We start from the raw sequence: 22500 nt of genomic DNA on the forward strand, positions 1-22500 counted from the left end.
GATTAGATGATGAAGATTAGGCCTTGAATCAAAGAGCTAGTGTCCTGCTGTCGACCAATCAGAACCGTGACGGCCATTGTTGTTTCAAACCATCCTCTGGACACACACACACACACAGGCAGACTGAAGAAATTTCATTTTAATGGTATTTTCACAATGTGGCGGCTTCATTCCACATGGTCTGTATATTTGTGTGTGTATGCGTGTGTTTGTATGTGTGTATGTGTGATAGCCACCTAATCCCAGTCTACTGTTCTATTTCTAGTATTGATCTGGTTATCTGGTATTTTACATTCCCAGTAGGGTGAGCATGGGAGAGATGAACTCCAGTTTAGAGACTTGGAAATGATGAACGTTACTGGTCCAGATGTGGCATCCTCAAACTAAGAATAATCCTTATCCAAGTCTGTCCTAATACTGCCGGTGTAGAGCTGTCATTCCCAACCTCAACCCAACCGGACCTGACCCCCGTGACCCCTCCTTTTTTTACTCACTATCATTATTAGCTTGACATGTCTTGTGTGGTCGAGCTAATCCCAGTGGGATCCAGTATTCCCAGTCTGACGCTCCCTGCCTTCCTCTCAGGGATCTGAACTTCAACAGTCTGCTGGAGTTCCCCACGGGGATCCGCTCCCTGGGTCACCTGAAGGAGCTGTGAGTCCACTTTGGTTCTGCTTTGGTCCTCCGTATCAGCGGGGAGGAGAACTGATCTCCTTCCTCCTTCCTTTTCAGCGGTTTCCACAGCAACAACATCCAGTCCATCCCAGAGCAGGCCTTCACGGGGAACCCCTCCCTCATCACCATGTTCGTACCGCCTGACCCCCCCCACCCCCCCACGTCCCCCCACGTCCCCCCCTCACGTACCCCCCCACGTCCCCTCACGTCCCCCCACGTCCCCCCACGTCCCCTCACGTCCCCCCACGTCCCCCCACGTCCCCTCACGTCCCCCCACGTCCCCTCACGTCCCCCCATGTCCCCCCATGTCCCCCCACGTCCCCTCACGTCCCCCCATGTCCCCCCACGTCCCTTCACGTCCCCTCACGTCCCCCCACGTCCCCTCACGTCCCCTCGCGTCCCCCCACGTCCCCTCACGTCCCCTCGCGTCCCCCCACGTCCCCTCACGTCCCCCCATGTCCCCTCACGTCCCCTCACGTCCCCCCATGTCCCCTCACGTCCCCCCATGTCCCCCCACGTCCCCCCACGTCCCCTCACGTCCCCCCATGTCCCCCCATGTCCCCCCACGTCCCCTCACGTCCCCCCATGTCCCCCCACGTCCCCTCACGTCCCCCCATGTCCCCCCATGTCCCCCCATGTCCCTCCACGTCCCCTCACGTCCCCCCATGTCCCCCCACGTCCCCTCACGTCCCCTCACGTCCCCTCACGTCCCCCCACGTCCCCCCACGTCCCCTCACGTCCCCCCACGTCCCCCCACGTCCCCTCACGTCCCCCCACGTCCCCTCACGTCCCCCCATGTCCCCCCACGTCCCCTCACGTCCCCCCATGTCCCCCCACGTCCCCTCACGTCCCCTCACGTCCCCCCATGTCCCCCCACGTCCCCTCACGTCCCCTCACGTCCCCCCATGTCCCCCCATGTCCCCCCACGTCCCCTCACGTCCCCCCACGTCCCCCCACGTCCCCTCACGTCCCCCCATGTCCCCCCATGTCCCCCCATGTCCCCCCACGTCCCCTCACGTCCCCCCATGTCCCCCCACGTCCCCCCACGTCCCCTCACGTCCCCCCATGTCCCCCCATGTCCCCCCACGTCCCCTCACGTCCCCCCATGTCCCCCCACGTCCCCTCACGTCCCCTCACGTCCCCTCACGTCCCCTCACGTCCCCCCACGGCCCCTCACGCCCCCCCATGTCCCCCCATGTCCCCCCACGTCCCCTCACGTCCCCCCATGTCCCCCCACGTCCCCTCACGTCCCCCCATGTCCCCCCACGTCCCCCCACGTCCCCTCACGTCCCCCCATGTCCCCCCATGTCCCCCCACGTCCCCTCACGTCCCCCCATGTCCCCCCACGTCCCCTCACGTCCCCTCACGTCCCCTCACGTCCCCCCATGTCCCCCCACGGCCCCTCACGCCCCCTCACGTCCCCTCAGCTCTGTGAGGACGGACCATCAAGCCTCTTCTCTGCTTTCTCTTCTTTCACAGAGTTTTCTATGACAACCCGATCCAGTCCGTCGGGCGATCCGCCTTCCAGGACTTACCGGAGCTACGCACACTGTGAGTAAGAAGCCATTCCTTTTTGTGTGGATGTCCACATGTGTGTGTGTGTGTGTGTGTGCGGTGTACATGGAACAAACGGGTTGGACGGGAGGACGACGTAGGAGAACTCCGTGGTTCCCTCCTGTGTGTCTGGTTAGATGACTGACCTCGGGTCAGTACTGGAAGCATCTGATTGGCTGCTTGTGGAGGGACGTCACTGTTCCTCTCAGCCGAGAAGAACCAGTTCTCCACCGACTCTGAACATCCACAGAGAACCTGAAACAAACACACTCTGCTTCCTCAGGTCGCTGAACGGAGCAGCGAATCTCACACAGTTTCCAGACCTGACGGGAACCCAGAGCCTGGAAAGCCTGTAAGAGCCCGCCCTCCAAACCCCTCCCACACACACACACACACACACACATGTGGTCACTGTTTGCTGTTTCAGTCGACATCAGTGTGTGTTTTGAGAGCGAACCTCAAATCAAGCGGCTGTTATTTGAACAGTTTCATTCAGTCTGACGGACTCCTTGTTGTGTCCCAGATCTCCATCCGTCATAATAAACACCCCCAAGGCTTCATTTTCCTGCTTCTTCTTCTATTTAAACTGCTGAAAGCAGCGTGTGTTGAACCTCGCAGTAGAAGGAAATAAAACCTCCAACCAAACAAACGTCACACATTCTTCATCGGTAACTGTAACACAATGCACCTGAACACACTAATTAACACAGAATATCGTCAGTGTTCCTGAACACACCATAGTGTACTTCAACATCCAGTGTTCCTGAATGCAACATAATATACCGAGCACAATTGGGATGTGCCTGAATGCACCATATTGCTGTTTGAATGTTCCTGAAGGCATCATAATGTACCGTGTGTGTGTGTGTGTGTCTGCAGGACTATCACAGGGGCTCGGATCACCTCTCTGCCCGGTTCATTGTGTGAACAGCTTCCAAACCTTCACTTCCTGTGAGTCCTTTGTTTCCTAGCGATTGAGGCCATTGAAGGTACAATCCTTCTAATGGTTATATGACGTATATAAATGGCATATAACACGTGGACCTGACGTAGGCCTGAGGGTGGCGGGTGGAGGTCTTGGTGTGTGTGATGGTGACTAAGGCCTTCGCTGGCTTTCAGACTGATGACACTGAAACGTTCTCTGCAGGGATCTCTCCTACAATCACATCCAGACTCTCCCCAGCTTCTCCGGCTGTCAGAGCCTTCAGACGATGTGAGTTTCATTCACTGCTTTATCTTTCTTCTTTTTTTTAAAACGTTCACTCATTATTATCAAGCTTTTGATAACTTGCTTTGATGCTGTTCCCCTTTTCTGCTTTAAAGACAAAATAACCTTCTTAATTGTCACTTAGATATCTGTGTGAGACGTCGTATGTGTGCATGCTTCTTTATTTCTATTAAATACCTTCCTGTAACCTACAGTTTTGCCAAATGTATCTGTAATGTGAACACGTTCATTACAGTAACTTTTCATTTCTTATCCTAATTATCCTAATTATAATTACGTATTCAGTTACTCCCAAAGCCTCTTCCAGACCCGTGAAGTTCTCATTCAGTTGCCGCGGCGACCAATAAAGTACAGCCAGCTGTGCACCGTGGGAATGATTAGCGCCTGTAGGCTTTGACCAATGAGATCGCAGCTCTCTGTGCGCCGTAAAACAGATTACCAATCACGGAAATATCTCAGCTAATGGGTGTGTGTGTGTGTGTGTGTTTGTGTTACAGTGATCTGCACCACAACGAGATAGAGGAGCTGGAGGAGAACACCTTCCAAGTTCTGATGTCACTACGCTCTCTGTAAGCGCACACGCACACACACACACTCACACACACACACACACACACACACACACACACACACACACACACACTCACACACACTCACGTCTCGTCGCTGTGACTTCTCACAGTAAAGAAGAGACTGAAGGATTAAGTACAAATAACCTTCACAAGTCAAAACTATTTTTTTTTATTCATGCTAATGTTAGCTTCTGCTTGGCTCATTGTCTGTAGCCAGTGTAGCGTTAAAGCTAGCTAGCTAGCTAACTGGACATCTCTGTGTTAGCTAGCTAGCTTTAATGCTACACTGGCTAAAGACAAATGAGCTGAGCGACGCTGTGCCTCGTCTGTTGACAGCGAGGATCTTTGCTGTAACGTGGAGAACATCCGGTTGAATTTACTCTGACTCCACTCATTTTATATAGTTTGTATACACATTTTCTATAGAAGTCAGCCCACTACAACGGTCTCCATGGCAACATCACACACAAAATGGCCGCCGCCTTCAGCCTCCTGCTGAGTTGATTTGAATGTGAAAGCCTTCTACTCCTCTTGCATGTCTCTGATAACACTGCATTCATTATCTCAATATGCAAATACTTTTAGAGAAGTAGAATGACTTATTTCATTATAGAAAATAAGAGTAAACACAAACACGTTCCTTCATCGTGGGATTAGAACCAACAATCCCGTGGTTAATCCACGTGGACAGGCCATGTCTTCATGTGTGGGTGACTCATGGGGAGAAGACTTTTCAAATGGGTTCAGGATGGAAGGAGAGCGCTGCTAAACCACCTGCAATACAATACACAATACACAATACACGATACACGATACACGATACACAATATACAATACACGATACATAATCCACAATACACGCAATACACAATACACCATACACAATACACAATACACGATACACGATACTCAATACACAATACACGATACATAATCCACAATACACGATACACGATACACGATACACAATACACAATACACGATACATAATTCACAATACACAATACACGATACACGATACATAATCCACAATACACACAATACACAATACACAATACACAATACACGATACACAATAGACAATGCACGATACACAATACACAATACACAATACACGATACACGATACACAATACACGCAATACACAATACACAATACGCGATACACAATACACAATACACGCAATACACGATACACAATACACAATACACAATACACAATACACGATACACAATACACAATACACGATACATAATCCACAATTCACGCAATAAACAATACACAATACACAATACACGATACACAATACACACAATACACGATACACAATACACAATACACAATACACGATACGTGATACACGTTACACAATACACGCAATACACGATACACAATACACGCAATACACGATACACAATACACGCTACACAATACACAATATACAATACACGATACACGATACACAATACACACAATACACGATACACAATACACAATACGCGATACACGATACACAATACACGCAATACACGATACACAATACACAATACACAATACACAATACACAATACACGCAATACACCATACACAATACACAATACACGCAATACACAATACACGTAAATACACAATACACGCAATACAGAATACACAATACACGCAATACACAATACACAATGCACGATACACGATACACAATACACAATACACAATACACGATACACATTACACGCAATACACGATACACAATACACGATACACAATACACGATACACAATACACGATACACAATACACAATACACAATACACAATACACGATACACAATACACAATACACGATACATAATCCACAATTCACGCAATAAACAATACACAATACACAATACACGATACACAATACACAATACACGCAATACACGATACACAATACACAATACACAATACACGATACCTAATCCACAATTCACACAATACACAATACACGATACACAATACACGCAATACACGATACGCGATACACGTTACACAATACACGAAATACACGATACACGATACACAATACACGCAATACACGATACACAATACACGCTACACAATACACAATATACAATACACGATACACGATACACAATACACGCAATACACGATACACAATACACAATACGCGATACACGATACACAATACACGATACACAATACACAATACACAATACACAATACACGATACACAATACACAATACACAATACACAATACACAATACACACAATACACCATACACAATACACAATACACGCAATACACAATACACGCAATACACAATACACAATACACGCAATACGCCATACACAATACACAATACACGCAATACACAATACACGATACACGCAATACACGTCAAATAAAAGCACTGAAATGATACGACTGTGATAATAAGTGTCCCACGACATCATGGAAGAGGCTTTGTTATGGTGTCACTCAAGTGTCACTCAAGTGTCTCTCAAGTGTCCCTCAAGTGTCCCTCAAGTGTCCCTCAAGTGTCCCTCAAGTGTCCCTCAAGTGTCCCTCTCAAATGCAAGTTGGAGACTAAAGATGTCATGGCTGAATATTTAGATCATTTTATTAATGTGGATGAATTAAAATGAGTTGAAAGTGAAATTCTTTTTAGTTGAGATGTTAGAAATGCTTAAAGAATACAGAAGTTACTCAAAAACAAGCTCACAGAACTGTGTCCACTCAAGTTGATGAAAGGTTGTTGGTTCAAATCCCTCCCTGCATCCTCTCTGTTTAGCGACTTGTCGTGGAACAGATTGTCGTCAGTGAAACCGACGTCTTTCTCCGCTCTGCCTGCTCTCACCAAACTGTGAGTAAAGTCAAGATGTCTCTGATCCTTTGTCTAAAGACTAAAGATGAAGGTTGAGCAGTGAAACCTGAATTCATCCCGTTAGATACCTTGTACAGGTACAAATACTCATAGTCATAAACTGTCATGGAAACATCCTCCCGTGTAAACTGATGAAATGTATTCGTTCTGTCTGACCCTCCTGCAGCGACCTGTCGTCCAATCAGCTGTCGTCTCTCCCTCTGATTGGTCTGCAGACTCTGACTCACCTGCGATTGGCTGGAAACACGCAGCTGATGGCGTTAATGCGGCGGGAGGAGCTGCCTCGAGTCAGGTGAATGTTAAGTCCTTTACTGTCACATGACTGTGGATCTCAGAACTAATCACAGCTCAGAAATGAATGCTTTTAACAGTACAAGTTTAAAGTAAAAGTTTATTTTGGGGCAAAACTTTGAATGAGACTTGAGATTTCATGGTTTTGATGAAATAATAACATTTACATTTCTATTCATATTTAAACTAGTTGAAATTATAAATAATGTGTTAGTACTGATTGAACTGCAAACTGTACATCAAATATTTTGAATGTGTTCCACCTTCACAAATTTCAAAATGTATTGTTAATGCACCGATACTCCAAATAATCCAAATTATTCTAAACTCAGTCATTCTTCCAAATACTTAATGTACTTTAACTTGAGTAAGATATTGAATGCAGGAAGTCCTTCTTCCACATAATTAAAAAGTACAAATGGGGTTGGTGTGTTCAGGGTGATGGAGCTTCCTTACGCCTTCCAGTGCTGTGCCTTTGTCTCCTGTGAGAGGAGAGGAGGAGGAGGAGGAGGAGGAGGAGGAGGAGCCTCATGGGACACAGAGGAAGCAGCAGACTCCACTCTGAGAGAAACCTCCGTTCTCTCCAGCCAAGGTGACACTGAACACCTCAACGTTAACGCCAAAACCAAACGACTTTAAGAAAAGGAAATCAAAGAAATTAGAAGCTAATTAGAGCTAAAGATGAGAATCACCAAAGATGCACAATGTGAAATGATCACGATACCTCTGCTACAATATTCATGTCACGATAATTATTTGCAATGATACTTTTGTCACAATACTCATATTACGATACTTTAGTCACGAAACAGAACTCTTTGTAGTTTTGATAACCAAAAAGGTTTCATTTCTAGTTCAAAGCTCCAGTCTTTTGCTCTCTTTGGTCCAGTAGATCAGGACTGGGAGGATTTTCTGTTGGAGTTTAAAGAAGAACCTAAACTTCAACACTCTGTCCACTGCAGCCCTGCACCAGGTACATGTTACTTATACTACATGAATACCTCTATGTACTGAATATTTATCATTACCATCTCACAATAGCAATGTTGTTTTAATTATGTGTCCGTTTTATATGATTATTGTAGGTTTTGGTGTTTTTTCATGCAAATAAACCCACATTGAATTGAATGGACTTATAATAATAACCCAATAAACAAAGATATATTTACATGATATTTGTTTTTAAGTGACACCCTTTCAGCAGACTTTGCTTTTCCAGTCTCTCTTTTCCTAAAAGTTATTTATTATTTCTTGTTTCAAGCGTTGAAAACAAAGCAAACTGGAGTTCTTTTAAATTAAAGTTTAGAATTGTCTTAAGTTATGAAACTTTTAATCTGAAGATGAGAATGTGGTTTATTGATCGGATGTGGATTCTCCTCCAGGTCCGTTCCGCCCCTGCCTCCATCTGCTGGGCAGCTGGTTGATCCGTGGAGGGGTGTGGCTTATTGCAGGCCTCTCATTGGTCAGCAACAGCCTGGTCGTCCTGTCAATCTTCTTCTCCCCCGCCTCCTCGGTGACTCCGCCCAAGCTGCTGATTGGCCTCCTGGCGCTGGTGAACGGCCTGATGGGACTGTGGAGCGGGTGGTTGGCGGCGGTGGACGGCTGGACGTTTGGCGTTTTTTGGAGGTGATCTAGATTGAAATTTCAAAATAAAAGTCTCAGGTGTCTTACAGCTGGTGTGTGATGCAGGTACGGGGCGACGTGGGAGAGCAGCTTCCTGTGCCGCCTCAGCGGCTTCCTGTGTGTGTTCGCCTCGCAGACCGGCCTCTTCCTGCTCACCGCCGCCGCGCTGGAGCGCTGCCGCACGGCCGCACGCCGCCACGGCAAACCGGAGGGACGCGGCGGTGAGGGAAACAAACACACACACACACACACACACACACATCTGGAAGGTGTGGTCTGATCCCTCTCCCCATCCAGGTCGCTCCTCGCCGCTCTGCGTCCGTCTGGCGGTGTGCCTCAGCTTCCTGTTGGGCCTCGCCGTCACGTTGCCCCCCCTGGTGGCCGGACACGGCAGCAACTCCCTCTGTCTGCCCTCCTCCTCCTTCTCCTCCTCCTCCTCCTTGGCCTTCTCAGTCTCCGTGGTGCTCCTCGACTCGCTGTGCTTCCTCCTCATGACGCTCGCCTACACCCGCCTCTACTGCCGGGCCAACAAGCCCGCCGCCGCCGCTGAGGAGGAGGAGGAGGAGGAGGAGGAGGAGGCGTTGACTCGACACGTGGCCTGGCTGCTCTTCTCAGACTGCCTCCTCTACCTCCCGGTGGCCTTCCTCTCCTCCTCCTCGCTGCTGCGCCTCCCCGCCGCCGGCCCGGAGGCGGCCAAGGCGCTGCTGCTGCTGGTGGCGCCGCTGCCGGCCTGCGTCAACCCGCTGCTGTACCTCCTCTTCAACCCGCTCGCCCGCCAGCAGCTGGCGGCGCTCGCCAGGCGGGCGCCCAGACTCTGCAGGGGAGGAGGGGGAGGAGGGAGGTCGAGGTGCGACGAGGAGGCGGAGAAGCAGTCGTGTGACTCCACCCAGGCGCTGGTGGCGGTGGGAGGCGCAAAGGAGGAAGAGGAGGAGCAGCAGAGAGGAAGACAGCAGGGCAAGACACGGCACTCAGTGCCGTTTGTTGTTCCTCATCAATAAACACACACACACAGACACACACAGACAGACACACACACACATACTGCAGAGTGTGTGGTAACAAATGTATCAATACATCAAAATCTAACAGATTTAACAGGAAAGAAGACCCTGTTGAGGACTTAATACATCGTGAAATCAACTCTCTGATTGGTCGATTTCAGGCTTCATGCCACCTTACGCACACACAAAAACACACAAACACACTATTAGCAGTCAGCAGCTTTTATTTTGAAAGATGACACAAATTACAGCGTGTGTGTGTGTGTGTACATATTGTAAATAACAATCCTATTTCCTTATTGTGAGAAGGGTTAAATGTGCTTATTCACATCTTTATTTTCATTGTATTGTGGATGATATCAAAGGTAATAACAACCATAATAAATCTCACACTGGTTTACTGCTCTTATTATTATCACCGCTTTTATTACATTTCAGTAAAAAACAATTACATTGGTCTCAAATTGTTAAATTGTTACCTTTTTTTAATCTTTGAATTTGTAATTCTTGATTTACTTTTGTCTTTTTGGTTTTCTAACGATCCCCTTTATTACTGTGTCTTTTAAAGTATGAGTTACTGTACTTAAATACAATTGATTTTGATAGATGTTCACATTCTGAATGGACTTATTATTTGTAGTATTTATACACCGACTCTTTTAATACTTTTACTTTTAGAGATGGTTTGAACCATCAGACTTTAATCTTCTTCAAAAGTTTTAAATCCATTTATCTGAGAAAATGTTTTCAACTCAACTCATTATTATTATCATTATCTTTATTTTAACTGTTGTTACAAACTGTAAAAAAGTCTGACGGTTTAAAAATGATGTAGAAGTATGAAGAACTGGTGTTTTGTTGCATTTTAGTTCCTTTAGTGTTGTTTTTCTGTTTGTGTGGGCGGGGTCTCTGGCCCCGCCCCCAGCCGTAACCATGGAAACCATTTGTGATAAACATCGACCGTTTCAAAGTCAGGTTGATCTGCTGCACTTTCAACAATCAGCACTTCAAATGTCCTGTTGTGTCTGTTGTGCGCTTTGTGAGACGCATTTAGCTCAAAATATTCTAAAGTAGACAAACATTTAAAACTTGTATTTATGGAGTTACATTTATTAGTACTAATCTACTTTTATCCTCTTGTTCAGCTGAATAAACTCTTTAAGAAGGAAATGATTGTCGGTTTGTGCTGTGAACACAAACACAACGCTGATCACATCTAAACAACCGCACAATTCCCCGAGGAAGCTGTGTGTGATGAGAACATTTAGGATGAACTGCTCCATCTTCTTCTTCTCTGGTTGGTTTTAGCTCTCTAAGGTTTTTGTTTATAGCGATAATACGTTCATATCTAATAAAGTGTGTAGCCAAAATATAACTATTAAAAGAAAACATGGAATCGCTGTGACCAACACAATAAAGTATTAACAAACAGAACCCTCCTTCTCTTCTCTTTGTTAAACTCACTGGTCTCCATCGTGACGTCAGAACTTTTCATTCAAAGCATTTCTCACGTGAATAAAACATCTGGTTTTATCTTTCAGAGGTTTTGAAGTAAATATTCAGGTTTTCCAGCTGAATACAAACTGCCTGAAGGTGTGCGTCTCATTATTTGGGGTCTCTTCGTCACCTCTCGTCCTCCATGTTCACCTGCTGGTTCTGCCACATGTCGTCAGGTTCTGGAGTAGTTTTGACAATCAATACTACTCCAGCATTTGCCCGGTGGGCCGATTACCAGTCCAGCCCTGGTAAACACGTATGTTGTGAAGCTAAGCTAAGCTAAGCTAACTTTTAGTGGGGTCAAACTTCTCCATAAACTCGCCGTGTTTTTGAGGTCCGAGAGTTTAAAATGTCACGGAAAGAACGGATGTCAATGCGCGTCCAACAAGTACAGCAATAACGTGTGTGTGTGTGTGTCTGTGTGGGTGTGTGTGGGTGTGTGGGTGTATGCGGCTGCGTTGGATTTATGGCCTCATCACACACACACACACACACAGGTGTGTTGTGCGCCTGCGTCAGGTGTGTGAACGTCTTTCCCTTTTTTCCTGCTCTGAGCTCAAAGTTCAGACGGACAAAGACGATCCCAACAACAAGAGGAAGAATTGGTCCCTAAAAGCTCAGCTCCCGACGTTAAAACCAACGAAGAAGACCCGTCCGGAGGACTTGTGCGGCCACGCGTCCGTCTCTGAGGACGTCTCTACCTGAGGAGGACGAGGTCAAACTGACGGATCGACCGCCGGCCATCTTGGAGACACGGACAGGTGTGTGTGTGTGTCTCGGACATTTTGGCCTTCCTCTTCCAGAGCGTTTCTCCGGTGCGTTTGGCGTCCGGTGAGGATTCTGGAAGCTGAATCTGTAATAAGTTGTGTACCAGGAGACACTCAGGGTGTTAAATCGCTTAAATTAGCTCATTAAAATGTTGCTACAACAACGCAGTTTCACTTCTGGCACCGATTTCTGTTCATCACAGAAAAACTGTCACAATGTTCTCTTTTTAATACAATAAGATTTATTAACATACCTTTCAAAGATTAAGTCAATGTTCCTTCTGCTTTTTGAACCAAATTTAGCCTGTAAAAAAGTAACTTTTAGAAGAAGAAGTGTTTCTTTAGACCTTTAAACCTCACCAGCATTAAATCTTCGGTTCTTTCCTGCTCAGATCTGCTGGTTGTCCTCAGCGCCTCCTGCCCGGCTGCAGCGCCTCCTGCTGGGCGCCATGGAGCCTGCGGCGGGCCGGCTGCCCCTCGGGGTGCTGGGAGAGAACGAGGCGCTGCAGCAGTTCTTCAGCGGTGAGCAGCCTCCGGACGCCTCCTCCTGGAGTTGAGATGATCCACCACGACGTGTGGTGTGCAGGAGTCCTTTAGATGATAAACAAGGTCCTCACGGTCTGGAATTCAACCTTTGGTTCCTGAAGAGGATCAACGGGTCCATCGATGTGGACTTCTGGTTCTTGAAGTGGTTCCTAGGGGCCTTGAGGATACTCATGTGGTCCTTCAGGTGCAGGTAGTTTTTGTGGACCTGAGTGGGCTCATTGATTCTGGAGGAGGTTCTACTAGTCCTGAAGAACTGGGCCTGTGTGTTCCTAAGTGCATTCAAGCCCCCTGGAAGCGGTTCGGCTTGTAGAGAAAGATGTGATGGTCCTTGGAGAGGAAGAAGGAGTCCATTTAAACCTAAGGTGGCTCTTTAGGGTAGAAGGAAGATTTAAGGCTCTTTATGGATTGTTGACGACTACAGCGTTCCTTCATGGGGCGGCTGAAGTGTGTCAAGATCTGAAAAGATTCTAAAGGAAGTTCAAAAGGTGCTTGAGGTGGATCGAGAGGTTCTAAACCAAGAGGATCCACTGGTGCCTGAAGTCATTTCCGGATCGAGGTTTTACTGATGCAACAATTATAAACAGGCTCTGAAGAATGAAAGTTGTCCTTGAAGAGATTCCACCGTCATGGAAACAACATCTTTTAGGAGAATAAGTGCAGAATAAGTTTTCACATAGTTTGTCTTTGATGAAGTTTGAGGAGATGAATTACAACTGTAAATCTTTTAGACACATTTACAGACTTATGTGCTAAGACGTATCAATCTAAAGCACATACATTGTATCTTTGTGTGTGTGTGTGTGTGTGTGTGTGTGTGTGCAGGACAGGATGTGAGCGGCGTGTTGGACAGCTCGGTTGCCGTGGATACGAGCATCCTGGAGCAGTACCTCAGTAACGACATGGACCCCAACAGCTTGTAAGATTCTCCATCACCGTTAAACTCTCTCTCCATTTGCTCCTAGAAAGTCCAATACACATGTTGTTATTTATGTTTTACATCATCATCTGACACACACACACACACACACACACACACACACACACACTGACCTGGTTGGTTATTAGCTGGTTGTAATTAAAGAGAAAGAAATGTGTGTTTCCCAGCATGCTCCCTGAGTCTCCTCCTGACTCGAGCTCGGAGGCGTGTTCACCTGCACAGATACCAGGTACTCTGCACTCTGCTCAAATTTACATAAAACCCTGAATCAAAAATATACGTTTGAAATAGATTTCAGATTTCTCTCCAGAATTCTGATTTGAGTGTTTTATTTAAAAAGAAAAACGTTCTACTTTTATTATTGGCAGACTTCCACTACGAGGCGTCTAATTGGTCGAATCAGCAGAACATCCAGCCAGCACAACGTCCCGCCCCCTCAACGTCCTGTTGCTTTAAGGACCGAGGCCCCGCCCCCCACAATTTGCTGACCCCCGATCAGCTCCGCCCTTTGGGCCTCACTGACACCTTCGTCGAGCTTGGGACGTCTGCACCGCACCAGCCGCCACGCCGCTCACCTGAGCACCTGCACTACCTGGGTCCAGAGGGCCGCCCGCAGGTTTACACCCCCCCCACCGCGCCAGCGCCACCCTCCATCAGCTACGTCAAGCCCTACGAGGTCCCAGGCGTAGCCACACCCCCTTCAACCTACCTGCTGGACTCATCGCTGCACACCTGGTAAGCAAACCTCCCCTGGACTAAAGCCGGTGACTAAAGGCAGGAATTGTGATGTTTGACTGGAAGTTTGAAGGAAGTAGAGCTGAGACCAGGAAGTCTGGATGTGACTTCTCGCTGCAGACCAGGGAACCTTCAGTAAAGTTCATGGGCGGAGGTCTCTAATGTTCTGCTATCTAGAGATCAACCTGCATCACTCACAAGCAGGAGATCATCCTCCTTTACCAGAAAATCCCAAATATGTAGTATGGTCCGCAAAGTTCCTGACATAACAATCATTAGTACATCAGATAACGAGGTAAAGTTCCTGCTGATCAGACTGCTCTGATAAACAACATGGGGACTCCGTCTTGGTCTGTTGTTTGTTCTAAGCTTCGTCTCTTCATTCTTCAGCTCCCCAGAGAGCAAAAAAAGGAGAAGATCTGAGTGTGAGGAACCATCGGGGGGAATCGAGGCCTCCTGCAGTGAAGGTGATGGGACCCGAGGTGGCAGTGTAGGGAACAGCTTGAGCGGTTTGGGATCGTACCAACTTGTCACATGGGAACACTACAGGCTGGAGCATTGGACCACTTCCTACGACAGCAGCTACGAGACCATGTGAGCGCAGGACCAGCTTCATTTCAACACCCTGCATGAAGGAGACATTCTAACGTCTTCTTCTGCTGGTTCCAGGTCCCCTCCCGCCTACCACATCGACACCGATAAAGGCTTCAACTACTCCGCGGTGGACGAGGCCTTCGTCTGCCAGAAGAAGAACCACTTCCAGGTCACCGTCCACATCGGCGTGGCCGCAGAGCCGAAGTACGTCGGGACGCCCGGCGGGCCGCAGCAGGTCGACCACTTCCTGATTAAAGTGTTCGGAGTCAAGGTAAGACAAAACGACAAAAGTTTCAGATCCAAGATGAACTACGGTAGTCCCTCAGTTTAGCTGTTATCTATTATGTAATAAACCCACACTCACTCAGTCATATCTTATTTCATAACATCCTCAACATAATATTAACTCTTTATATAGTACAAAATCTTTCCTATCTCTACACCTACGACATCCTCTGTTCCCCAACTCGTACCTGACACAGAAGGAACCCCAAAAAGCCTTCAATGGGGATCAAATTAGGAGGAAATCCTTCAGAGGAGGTCTAGACGGAAACATTCTCCCAGTACGGATGTCATGTGTTCGCCACTAAACGACTCACAAGACGCACAATGTGCAGAAATGACTCTAATGCCACGCATACTGTAGCTCTACTGCTAGTCAGGACCACACCTTCTCATTCTGCTTGAATTCCTAACGCTGACTCGTTGGTATCTTAGAAGTAGAATGTCGTATCTCACATGAGTATCTCTTTAAATGCTCGGGCTGATTTGGGGGGGGGGGGGGGGTCCGTTTTCTCTCTCCGGGCTTCATGTACGTCTCGTTCCTCGCAGCTGGAATCTCCGAGCCACCTGGTGACCATCGAGCAATCTCAGCCCGACCGCAGCAAGAAGCCCTTCCAGGCTGTCAGGTGGGGAGGCGTCCTGCACGCTGCGTGGCACCAGCCCTTCAAACACACCTTTTGCTTTGCTAAAGCTCTGAACCGGGCCACTTGGTACGGTCCAGCTCTTTGTCACCACAACCAACTTAGTGTCAACACAAAGTTTATTTTGACACGTCCAAAGTGGTTTAAATCTCAGCTCTACTGATCGGGATCCATGTTTCCAATGGGGGAAACCATTGGTCGACTGTGGCTGGTGTCCATTCTCTCTTTGTTTTCAGTGTTCTATGTTTACCATAAAACAGAAATTTAAATCATATATATTTTCCACTAGGGTCAGTTTGCCCAGCGGCAAAATCACCAAGGTGACGCTCGGCCGACTGCACTTCAGCGAGACCACGTCCAACAACATGAGGAAGAAAGGCAAACCCAACCCGGACCAGCGGTGAGAGGGTGACTTGATGAGATGAGTGGCTGAATGAAGGAAAGAAGTGTGTCTCTGAGTGTGCGCGTTGTTCTGCAGATACTTCCAGCTGGTGGTCGCTCTGTACGCCGCGGTGGGAGGAGCCGAGACGTTCCTCCTCACAGCTCTGGTGTCGGAGAGAATCGTCGTTAGGGTAAAAACGCCGATGTCACAACCCCCCCCCCCCACTCACCCCTCTACTGTCCTCTTTATGAGCTGTGGCCCGTCTCCGCCCCACAGGCCTCTAACCCGGGTCAGTTTGAGATGGAGGGCGACGCCCCGTGGCAGCGCGGCGCAGCGCAGGACGCCGTGGTGTGCCAGGGCCACGTGGGCATCAACACCGACTCCCCCGACGAGGCGCTGGTTGTCTGCGGCAACGCCAAGGTGATGGGCGCCATCATGCAGCCGTCCGACCGCCGCGCCAAAGAGAACATCCATGAGGTGAGAGGGCGTCGCCTCGCTGAGTCCGGCGTCTCTTCCCACGCGTTGGTCTCATGGCGCCTTCTGTTTCCTCAGGTGGACTCTGAGGAGCAGCTGAGGAGAATCACACAGATGAGAATAGTTGAGTTTGATTATAAACCAGAGTTTGCCTCCACCATGGGGATAGACCACACCCACCAGACAGGTGACGACACAAGCGACTTCATCCCGACGCTGACGCGCTCGCTGCTTCAGGCCGGCGTGACGCCTCCTCGTTGCGTTTCAGGTATCATCGCTCAGGAGGTGAAGGAGCTGCTCCCATCGGCCGTGACGGAGGTCGGAGACGTGTCCTGCTCCGACGGAGAGAAGATCCATAACTTCCTCATGGTGGACAAAGTAAGCTCCTCCTAATCGCAAAACTTTATTTTGTTGATTTGTGTTCTTATTTCTTTGAATGACATGTTTTGTTTATTAAATGTCTGACATCAGTAAAAGAGGTTGGGGTTAGGGTATCTACAACCAAATGACACAGAGGAAGTCTTGGCATTTCGGTGCTTTCGGTCCATGTTGTTGGATAAAAGGTTTCGGACTAAAAGTTAATTTGCTCCCTCTGAACAACTACAGCTCCCATGAGCCTCAGCAACAAGCCGTTCACCAAACCACAAGAGGAAATATAGAATTATCTCAGTCCCTGCACAACAGAATCTCACTTAAAAACTAATTTGTGTTGAACTGTGTTTCCTCTGATCCTCGTCCTCCAGGAGCAGATCTTCATGGAGAACGTGGGCGCGGTGCAGCAGCTATCGAAGCTCACCGACAACCTGGAGACTCGGATCCAAGAGCTGGAGGTCTGGAACCGCCGACTGGCCAAGCTGAAGAGCCTAACAGGCAGCCTGCGCTCCAGCAGGTACCTCTATCCAATAATCCATTCATTCATTCAGCCATTCATCTATTAAGCCATCCATTCATCCATCATTCCTTCCGTCTATTAGTTCATTAAACTTTTTATTACAGATAAGAGGATATATCAATATAAAGGATTTATGAATTACTTTGTCTGGATAAAAAAACTGAATTTAGAATAAAGTGTAAATCAATGATTTAGCATCAAAGTTTTCGTGTGCAAAACAAATCAATCAAATGCAGAGTGCAAAAATTATTACTTTGAAAGGTTTGTTTTGCAACTCTGTGCAATCTGTGTCAAAGGTCAGTTCAGCTTATTATGTACAACCCTTAAGGGAGTTTGGAGCATGTGTGTGTGTGTGTGTGTGTGTGTGTGTGTGCGTTATCAGTGCATCACAGTTCAAGGTCATCCGAGTCTCTGCATGAGACTGAGATTGTTTACGTGAATGAATGAATGAACCGCCGCCGTTAAAGAGATGCAATGATGAACGGCGGCTAAAAGTAAAGATGAAGCATCACAAACTGGCCATTTCACACAATGTCTTTCTTGCTGAACGGCATTGTGGGAAATGAGTCATAAATCCACAAAGCAGTTGGAAGGACAGAAGGTCAACAGCTGAAATCTGGTCAAGGTCACACAAAGACTAATGGAGGGTCGATAAGGAGAGGCTCTCATTGGTGGAGAATGTGCGTTCCTACAAGCGCAAAGAGACGTTACCGTAATATAAAATGTTTTTACTCAATATATTTATTATCTTTGGAAGACTGTTGTGGTAAAAGTAATTGCACAATGCCCCATTTGTTCCATGATACACGTAAATCCACTGCGTCCATGTGTGTTCCTGCAATACGAGCTGGAATCGCTGCATTCTGACCCAACAGGAAGAGCAGGAAACACAGCAGCGCGTCGATGGCGCCGAGTCCAGAGGCCTGCAGGAACGGCAGCGTCCAGGAGTCCAGAACCTGGAGTCACAGGTGCCGCCGCTGCCTGCAGCACAAAGTCCTTCAGGTCACCATCTTCATGCTGCTGGCCACCATTGCCCTCTGGTGAGGCCTGCTGTCACTTCCTGTTTGGACACAACATAAGTGGGGTAAACACTGATCTAACACGTGTTGCGTGTGTTTGTGTGCAGTGCCATCTCTATCACAGCTGTGTACCTATTAACTTTGAACGAGGAAGAGGTTGAAAACAACAGGTAAAACATTGAATAACCTTCACGCCGTAACAGCAACCAAAGAGTAACAACCATCACTGAGCCATTCTGCCAGTAGTATAAACTATGAATGAATAAATCCACGACACCAGTAACCCCACCGTTATCACCCCCTCTGTAGTCTTGTAGCAACACGTTGCCACGGAAACGCCCAATAACACACCTAGTACCTGGAACCATCCAAGCAACCGCCATTAATTTTCCCTTATTTACAACCATTACTGTCTGTTGGTTTATTTCTCATCGCTGACATACGTTGACTGAAGGGGATTGTTTTTTATAAATGTCTCTACCTTTCACTTTATTATTTTAATTACTGAATTGCTGACTGCGATCCACCTGTGATATTTATGCTGTTGTCACAATGAACCTAAATGTCACCTGTCTGTGTGCCGTGTGACAGCAGTGTGTTTCCTGTGCACACCACCGCCTGGAGCAGCACAGGTAAACCACACCTTCACCTACACGTCACCTCTGGTTGCTCCTTCACATCATGACAGCTTCTGACCCCTCCTCTTTCCCAGTCCGACCCCCCGGCCCCCCTGGCCCCCCCGGCCCCACCGCCCCCCCCGGCCCTTGGCCCCCGGACGTGGACTTCTGCGACCTGCTGTACTGCGAGCGGGCGTACTGCTGTGGAACAACTGCAGGGGGCGCCACCGAGTCCAACGCCACCGAATCAGCAGGAAGAGAAACGGGTAACGGATCATCTCGAGCTGAACGAGGCGACGAAGCCACACATCCATTAACAGGAGTCTGTGTCCATGACATAAAGGCCTGAATCAGATGTCAGAGACTCACTGGGCCTGCACACGGCCCGGTGGTCACTGCTTCTCAGGGTACGTGAGGCTGATTCCTGCTCTAATCCTGGTGTGTCTGGTCTTTTCCACAGAAAGAAGGAAAGAAAAACTGTATGGCGATCTAAAAGATGACAGAGACTGTGAGTGTTCTCTTTCTAATGAACGTGAACGTGTCTGAACTCGCAGCCGACTAAAACAATTCAACGAAACATTTTCTCACCGTCAGGGACGAACACCACCATCCATTCCTTCCTGATCAAAGAGAACCAGCGGGTGATTGACAGTAAATACTGCCTGGCAGGCGAATGTGGGTAAGTGAAGACAGCAGAAGGAGACCACGAGTACTGCAGGTCTGTCGAGGAGCCGTTCGGATGATGAACCTGAGGGGACCTTCTAATTTGGTAATTATCTTGCGTTTTTTGAATTTGTATCGTTTTCATTGATTTGTGCTGTGGTTGCTTCAGGCCAGGTAGATACACCTACAACGTTCCCATCAGCCAGTTTGTCCCAGTCAACATGAGGGTCACCTTGATCATGAAGTAAGTGCTGACCATCAATCAGATCAAATCTGCTCCAAAACACCGCCATGAAAACAGGAATTTACACCATATGAGCCTCTGCATCGGTAACTTGTGTCTGTATTGATTAGAATAATTTATACACTTCATGATGATATGAAAATGTTAATGAATAAAATGTGTTTTAATGAATAGACAAGAGAAAATGTAATCTCAAAAGGTATTAATATAAAGTAAAGAAAGATCAAATAGTATAGATTCAAATCCAACACTTCAATGTTTACAGTATAAGTAGTAATAGTAATAGCTCAAATCCCTCAAATTACCTTTATAACTATGGTAACTATTGCAATTAGCACAATAGCTAATGTAGTTAGTTGATGCTAACTTTTGACTGTTAGCATTAGCATTAATGCTAGCTCATAGTTTGGGTAAATTGAGATACTTCTTTGTTGTTTTTTGTCCAAATAAGAGACTGGAACATGTGGCAGTAAATGAAACCCTTTTAATGTAAATGAATGTTATTTCTGCGTAGTTCCACGGAGCTGCTGGTGGTTTATCTTTGTGGCCTCGATGAGTCGGCCACCTGCTCCGCGGTGCTGGACATGAACACCGTCACCGAGAGCCGATACCCATCAAACACTCAGGTAGACGGCCACAAAGAACCGTTCTGAGCATTAACAGCTTCATTCATATCTTTTACTTCTGTTTTGTGTTTAACTTCTTCACATGTGGACGTGAATATGGTTTTGTCAAAGGCCCTTTGAATCCCTGTCCCACTGACACATTTAAGAACACCCATCCAAACACATTTTATTCCTTCATGAACAATTGCTGCCACTGCATATAGAGATGGATTGAGCCTGTGATGTAGAACATACATGAACTTCCCTGCATCAACATGTGTGGATGCACATGTTGCCTTCAGGGTCACTGAGGTTCCAGTCCACCCACTCAGTAAATAATGCAGCGTGATGAATGATGGGTGTAAAGGGACGACGTGCTAATCACAGCTACGTGGACATTAATCCAACACGCGTGTGACTGCACCACGCAGCATGTGACGAGCAGGTTGCATGACATGCAGGTTCATCCAAAACGTGAAGCAGCTTTGCTTGTTTATAGCGTTAAAAAAGCAAAATGGTGTTTTGAGTCACAGATGTTTTTTGCAGGGAGAACACGAGTGGCCTCTTCACGTGGCTCGTCTTCATCACAGCTCGTATCACTTTCGCTCCACGGCGGCTGTAAGACATCTTTTCATATCTTTGGTTTCTATGAAAAATGTTCCCTGTATTTTAATAACAACAGATCTACATCGTAGGGGGATTAAAGTTGTACTCTTTAGGATTGAAAGACCTTGAAAATATTTTTCTCTAGAATCCCATTGCCATGAATTTGGTTCCACTTTAAAACACCCACAGATGGAATAATCCCCACAAAATGCTCCTCCTGCCGCTTTGATTAAAATTGAACTTTTTCAGTAATAAAAAGATACACTTTAAAAAAAAAAAGATACGATTATTCACTTTTACTTATATTAACCCTACTAAATACAAACACACACAGAACATGTTATTTACTGTAATAATGAGTAACAATAACTTTCTCTCCTCTCAGGGTCAAGCTGACTGCAGTACCGACCATCACTATGCGGGGGCGCTCTTCACTGACTACCACTTCCACTTCTACAGACGCTGCACAGACTCCAGAGACAAACAGCTAGCGTGAATGTGAAATATGACATCTTATTTTATTGTGACACTTCATTAACATCCATCTGTCAAAACAATGTATCAATCATTTTCTATTTAAAACAGTGATTCCCAACATGAATGAACTTTTTTTTATGGCTTTTCTCAAACTTTTATTTAATGTGAGAAACTGTGCTGTTTAACCTTATTACCTTTTTAAAAGAGGAAAAAGACAATATGAGCTTACGTCTACAGTTAATTCATGCACACTGTGACGAGGCATCACTCCAGAATGAACCAGTGTGCTGTTTGTGTTTTAGTTTATTTTCTGAAATGTACAAATCTAATTCTGATGGAAAACCTGTGTGAACGAAGCGTAGGATTGTTTTACAATACCACTAATAAAAAGTTAGTGCAACTTTTGGCAAGAATCCTGAGAAAAGAGCCAGAAAATGTTGTTCATACAACTGTGTAAAAAAAACTAGAAATTTAGGCATTGAAGAAAAATGTTTAATGTTTGAAAAGCACCAATTAGTTGAAATGTACTTATTAAAAGTAAGAATGTCATTGTTAAAGTGTGACATTTTATATTAATTAAAGAATACATCTTTTTTATGAGCATAACTGAATCTACTTCATGAGAAATAAAAACTATTAAATGGTCCAGTATGCTAGTAATATATTTCATGCATTTATCTTAACTAACAATCCA

At 46.6% G+C, this 22500-nt stretch overlaps 2 protein-coding genes across 4 annotated transcripts in view; both read left to right on the forward strand.

Annotated features, from left to right (window-relative positions):
- Positions 1-11585, forward strand: part of LOC119211206 (leucine-rich repeat-containing G-protein coupled receptor 5-like) — a 21661-nt gene extending 10076 nt beyond the window's left edge. The window contains exons 7-20 of the mRNA XM_037461927.2: positions 586-654; positions 733-804; positions 2155-2226; positions 2513-2581; positions 3109-3180; positions 3377-3442; positions 3955-4026; positions 6821-6892; positions 7080-7205; positions 7642-7796; positions 8097-8177; positions 8587-8830; positions 8894-9048; positions 9125-11585. Coding sequence (XP_037317824.2) covers positions 586-654; positions 733-804; positions 2155-2226; positions 2513-2581; positions 3109-3180; positions 3377-3442; positions 3955-4026; positions 6821-6892; positions 7080-7205; positions 7642-7796; positions 8097-8177; positions 8587-8830; positions 8894-9048; positions 9125-9825 — 2026 coding nt within the window. The 3' untranslated portion in view covers positions 9826-11585. The remainder of the gene's footprint in view (positions 1-585; positions 655-732; positions 805-2154; positions 2227-2512; positions 2582-3108; positions 3181-3376; positions 3443-3954; positions 4027-6820; positions 6893-7079; positions 7206-7641; positions 7797-8096; positions 8178-8586; positions 8831-8893; positions 9049-9124) is intronic.
- Positions 11586-11874: 289 nt separating this feature from the next.
- On the forward strand, positions 11875-22406 carry LOC119211205 (myelin regulatory factor-like protein). Of its 3 annotated transcripts, none has more exons than XM_037461924.2 (24): positions 11875-12086; positions 12485-12614; positions 13461-13554; positions 13743-13804; positions 13944-14310; positions 14701-14904; positions 14980-15175; positions 15736-15812; positions 16117-16227; positions 16306-16399; positions 16486-16686; positions 16762-16870; positions 16952-17061; positions 17427-17572; positions 18451-18615; positions 18702-18764; positions 19186-19226; positions 19307-19477; positions 19672-19719; positions 19806-19890; positions 20044-20118; positions 20633-20744; positions 21270-21341; positions 21715-22406. In XM_037461924.2, exons 2-24 carry the CDS (start codon positions 12542-12544, stop codon positions 21823-21825), a joined length of 2787 nt encoding a protein of 928 aa, XP_037317821.2. In that variant the 5' UTR covers positions 11875-12086; positions 12485-12541; the 3' UTR covers positions 21826-22406. The 3 variants fall into 3 exon arrangements, with proteins under 3 accessions (XP_037317821.2, XP_037317822.2, XP_037317823.2); XM_037461925.2 differs by having other exon boundaries at positions 19189-19226; XM_037461926.2 differs by lacking the exon at positions 11875-12086 and having other exon boundaries at positions 12505-12614; positions 13466-13554.
- Positions 22407-22500: the final 94 nt, after the last annotated feature.

Source organism: Pungitius pungitius, chromosome 2 (genome assembly GCF_949316345.1).
Source record: "Pungitius pungitius chromosome 2, fPunPun2.1, whole genome shotgun sequence".
NCBI classification, from domain to species: domain Eukaryota; kingdom Metazoa; phylum Chordata; class Actinopteri; order Perciformes; family Gasterosteidae; genus Pungitius; species Pungitius pungitius.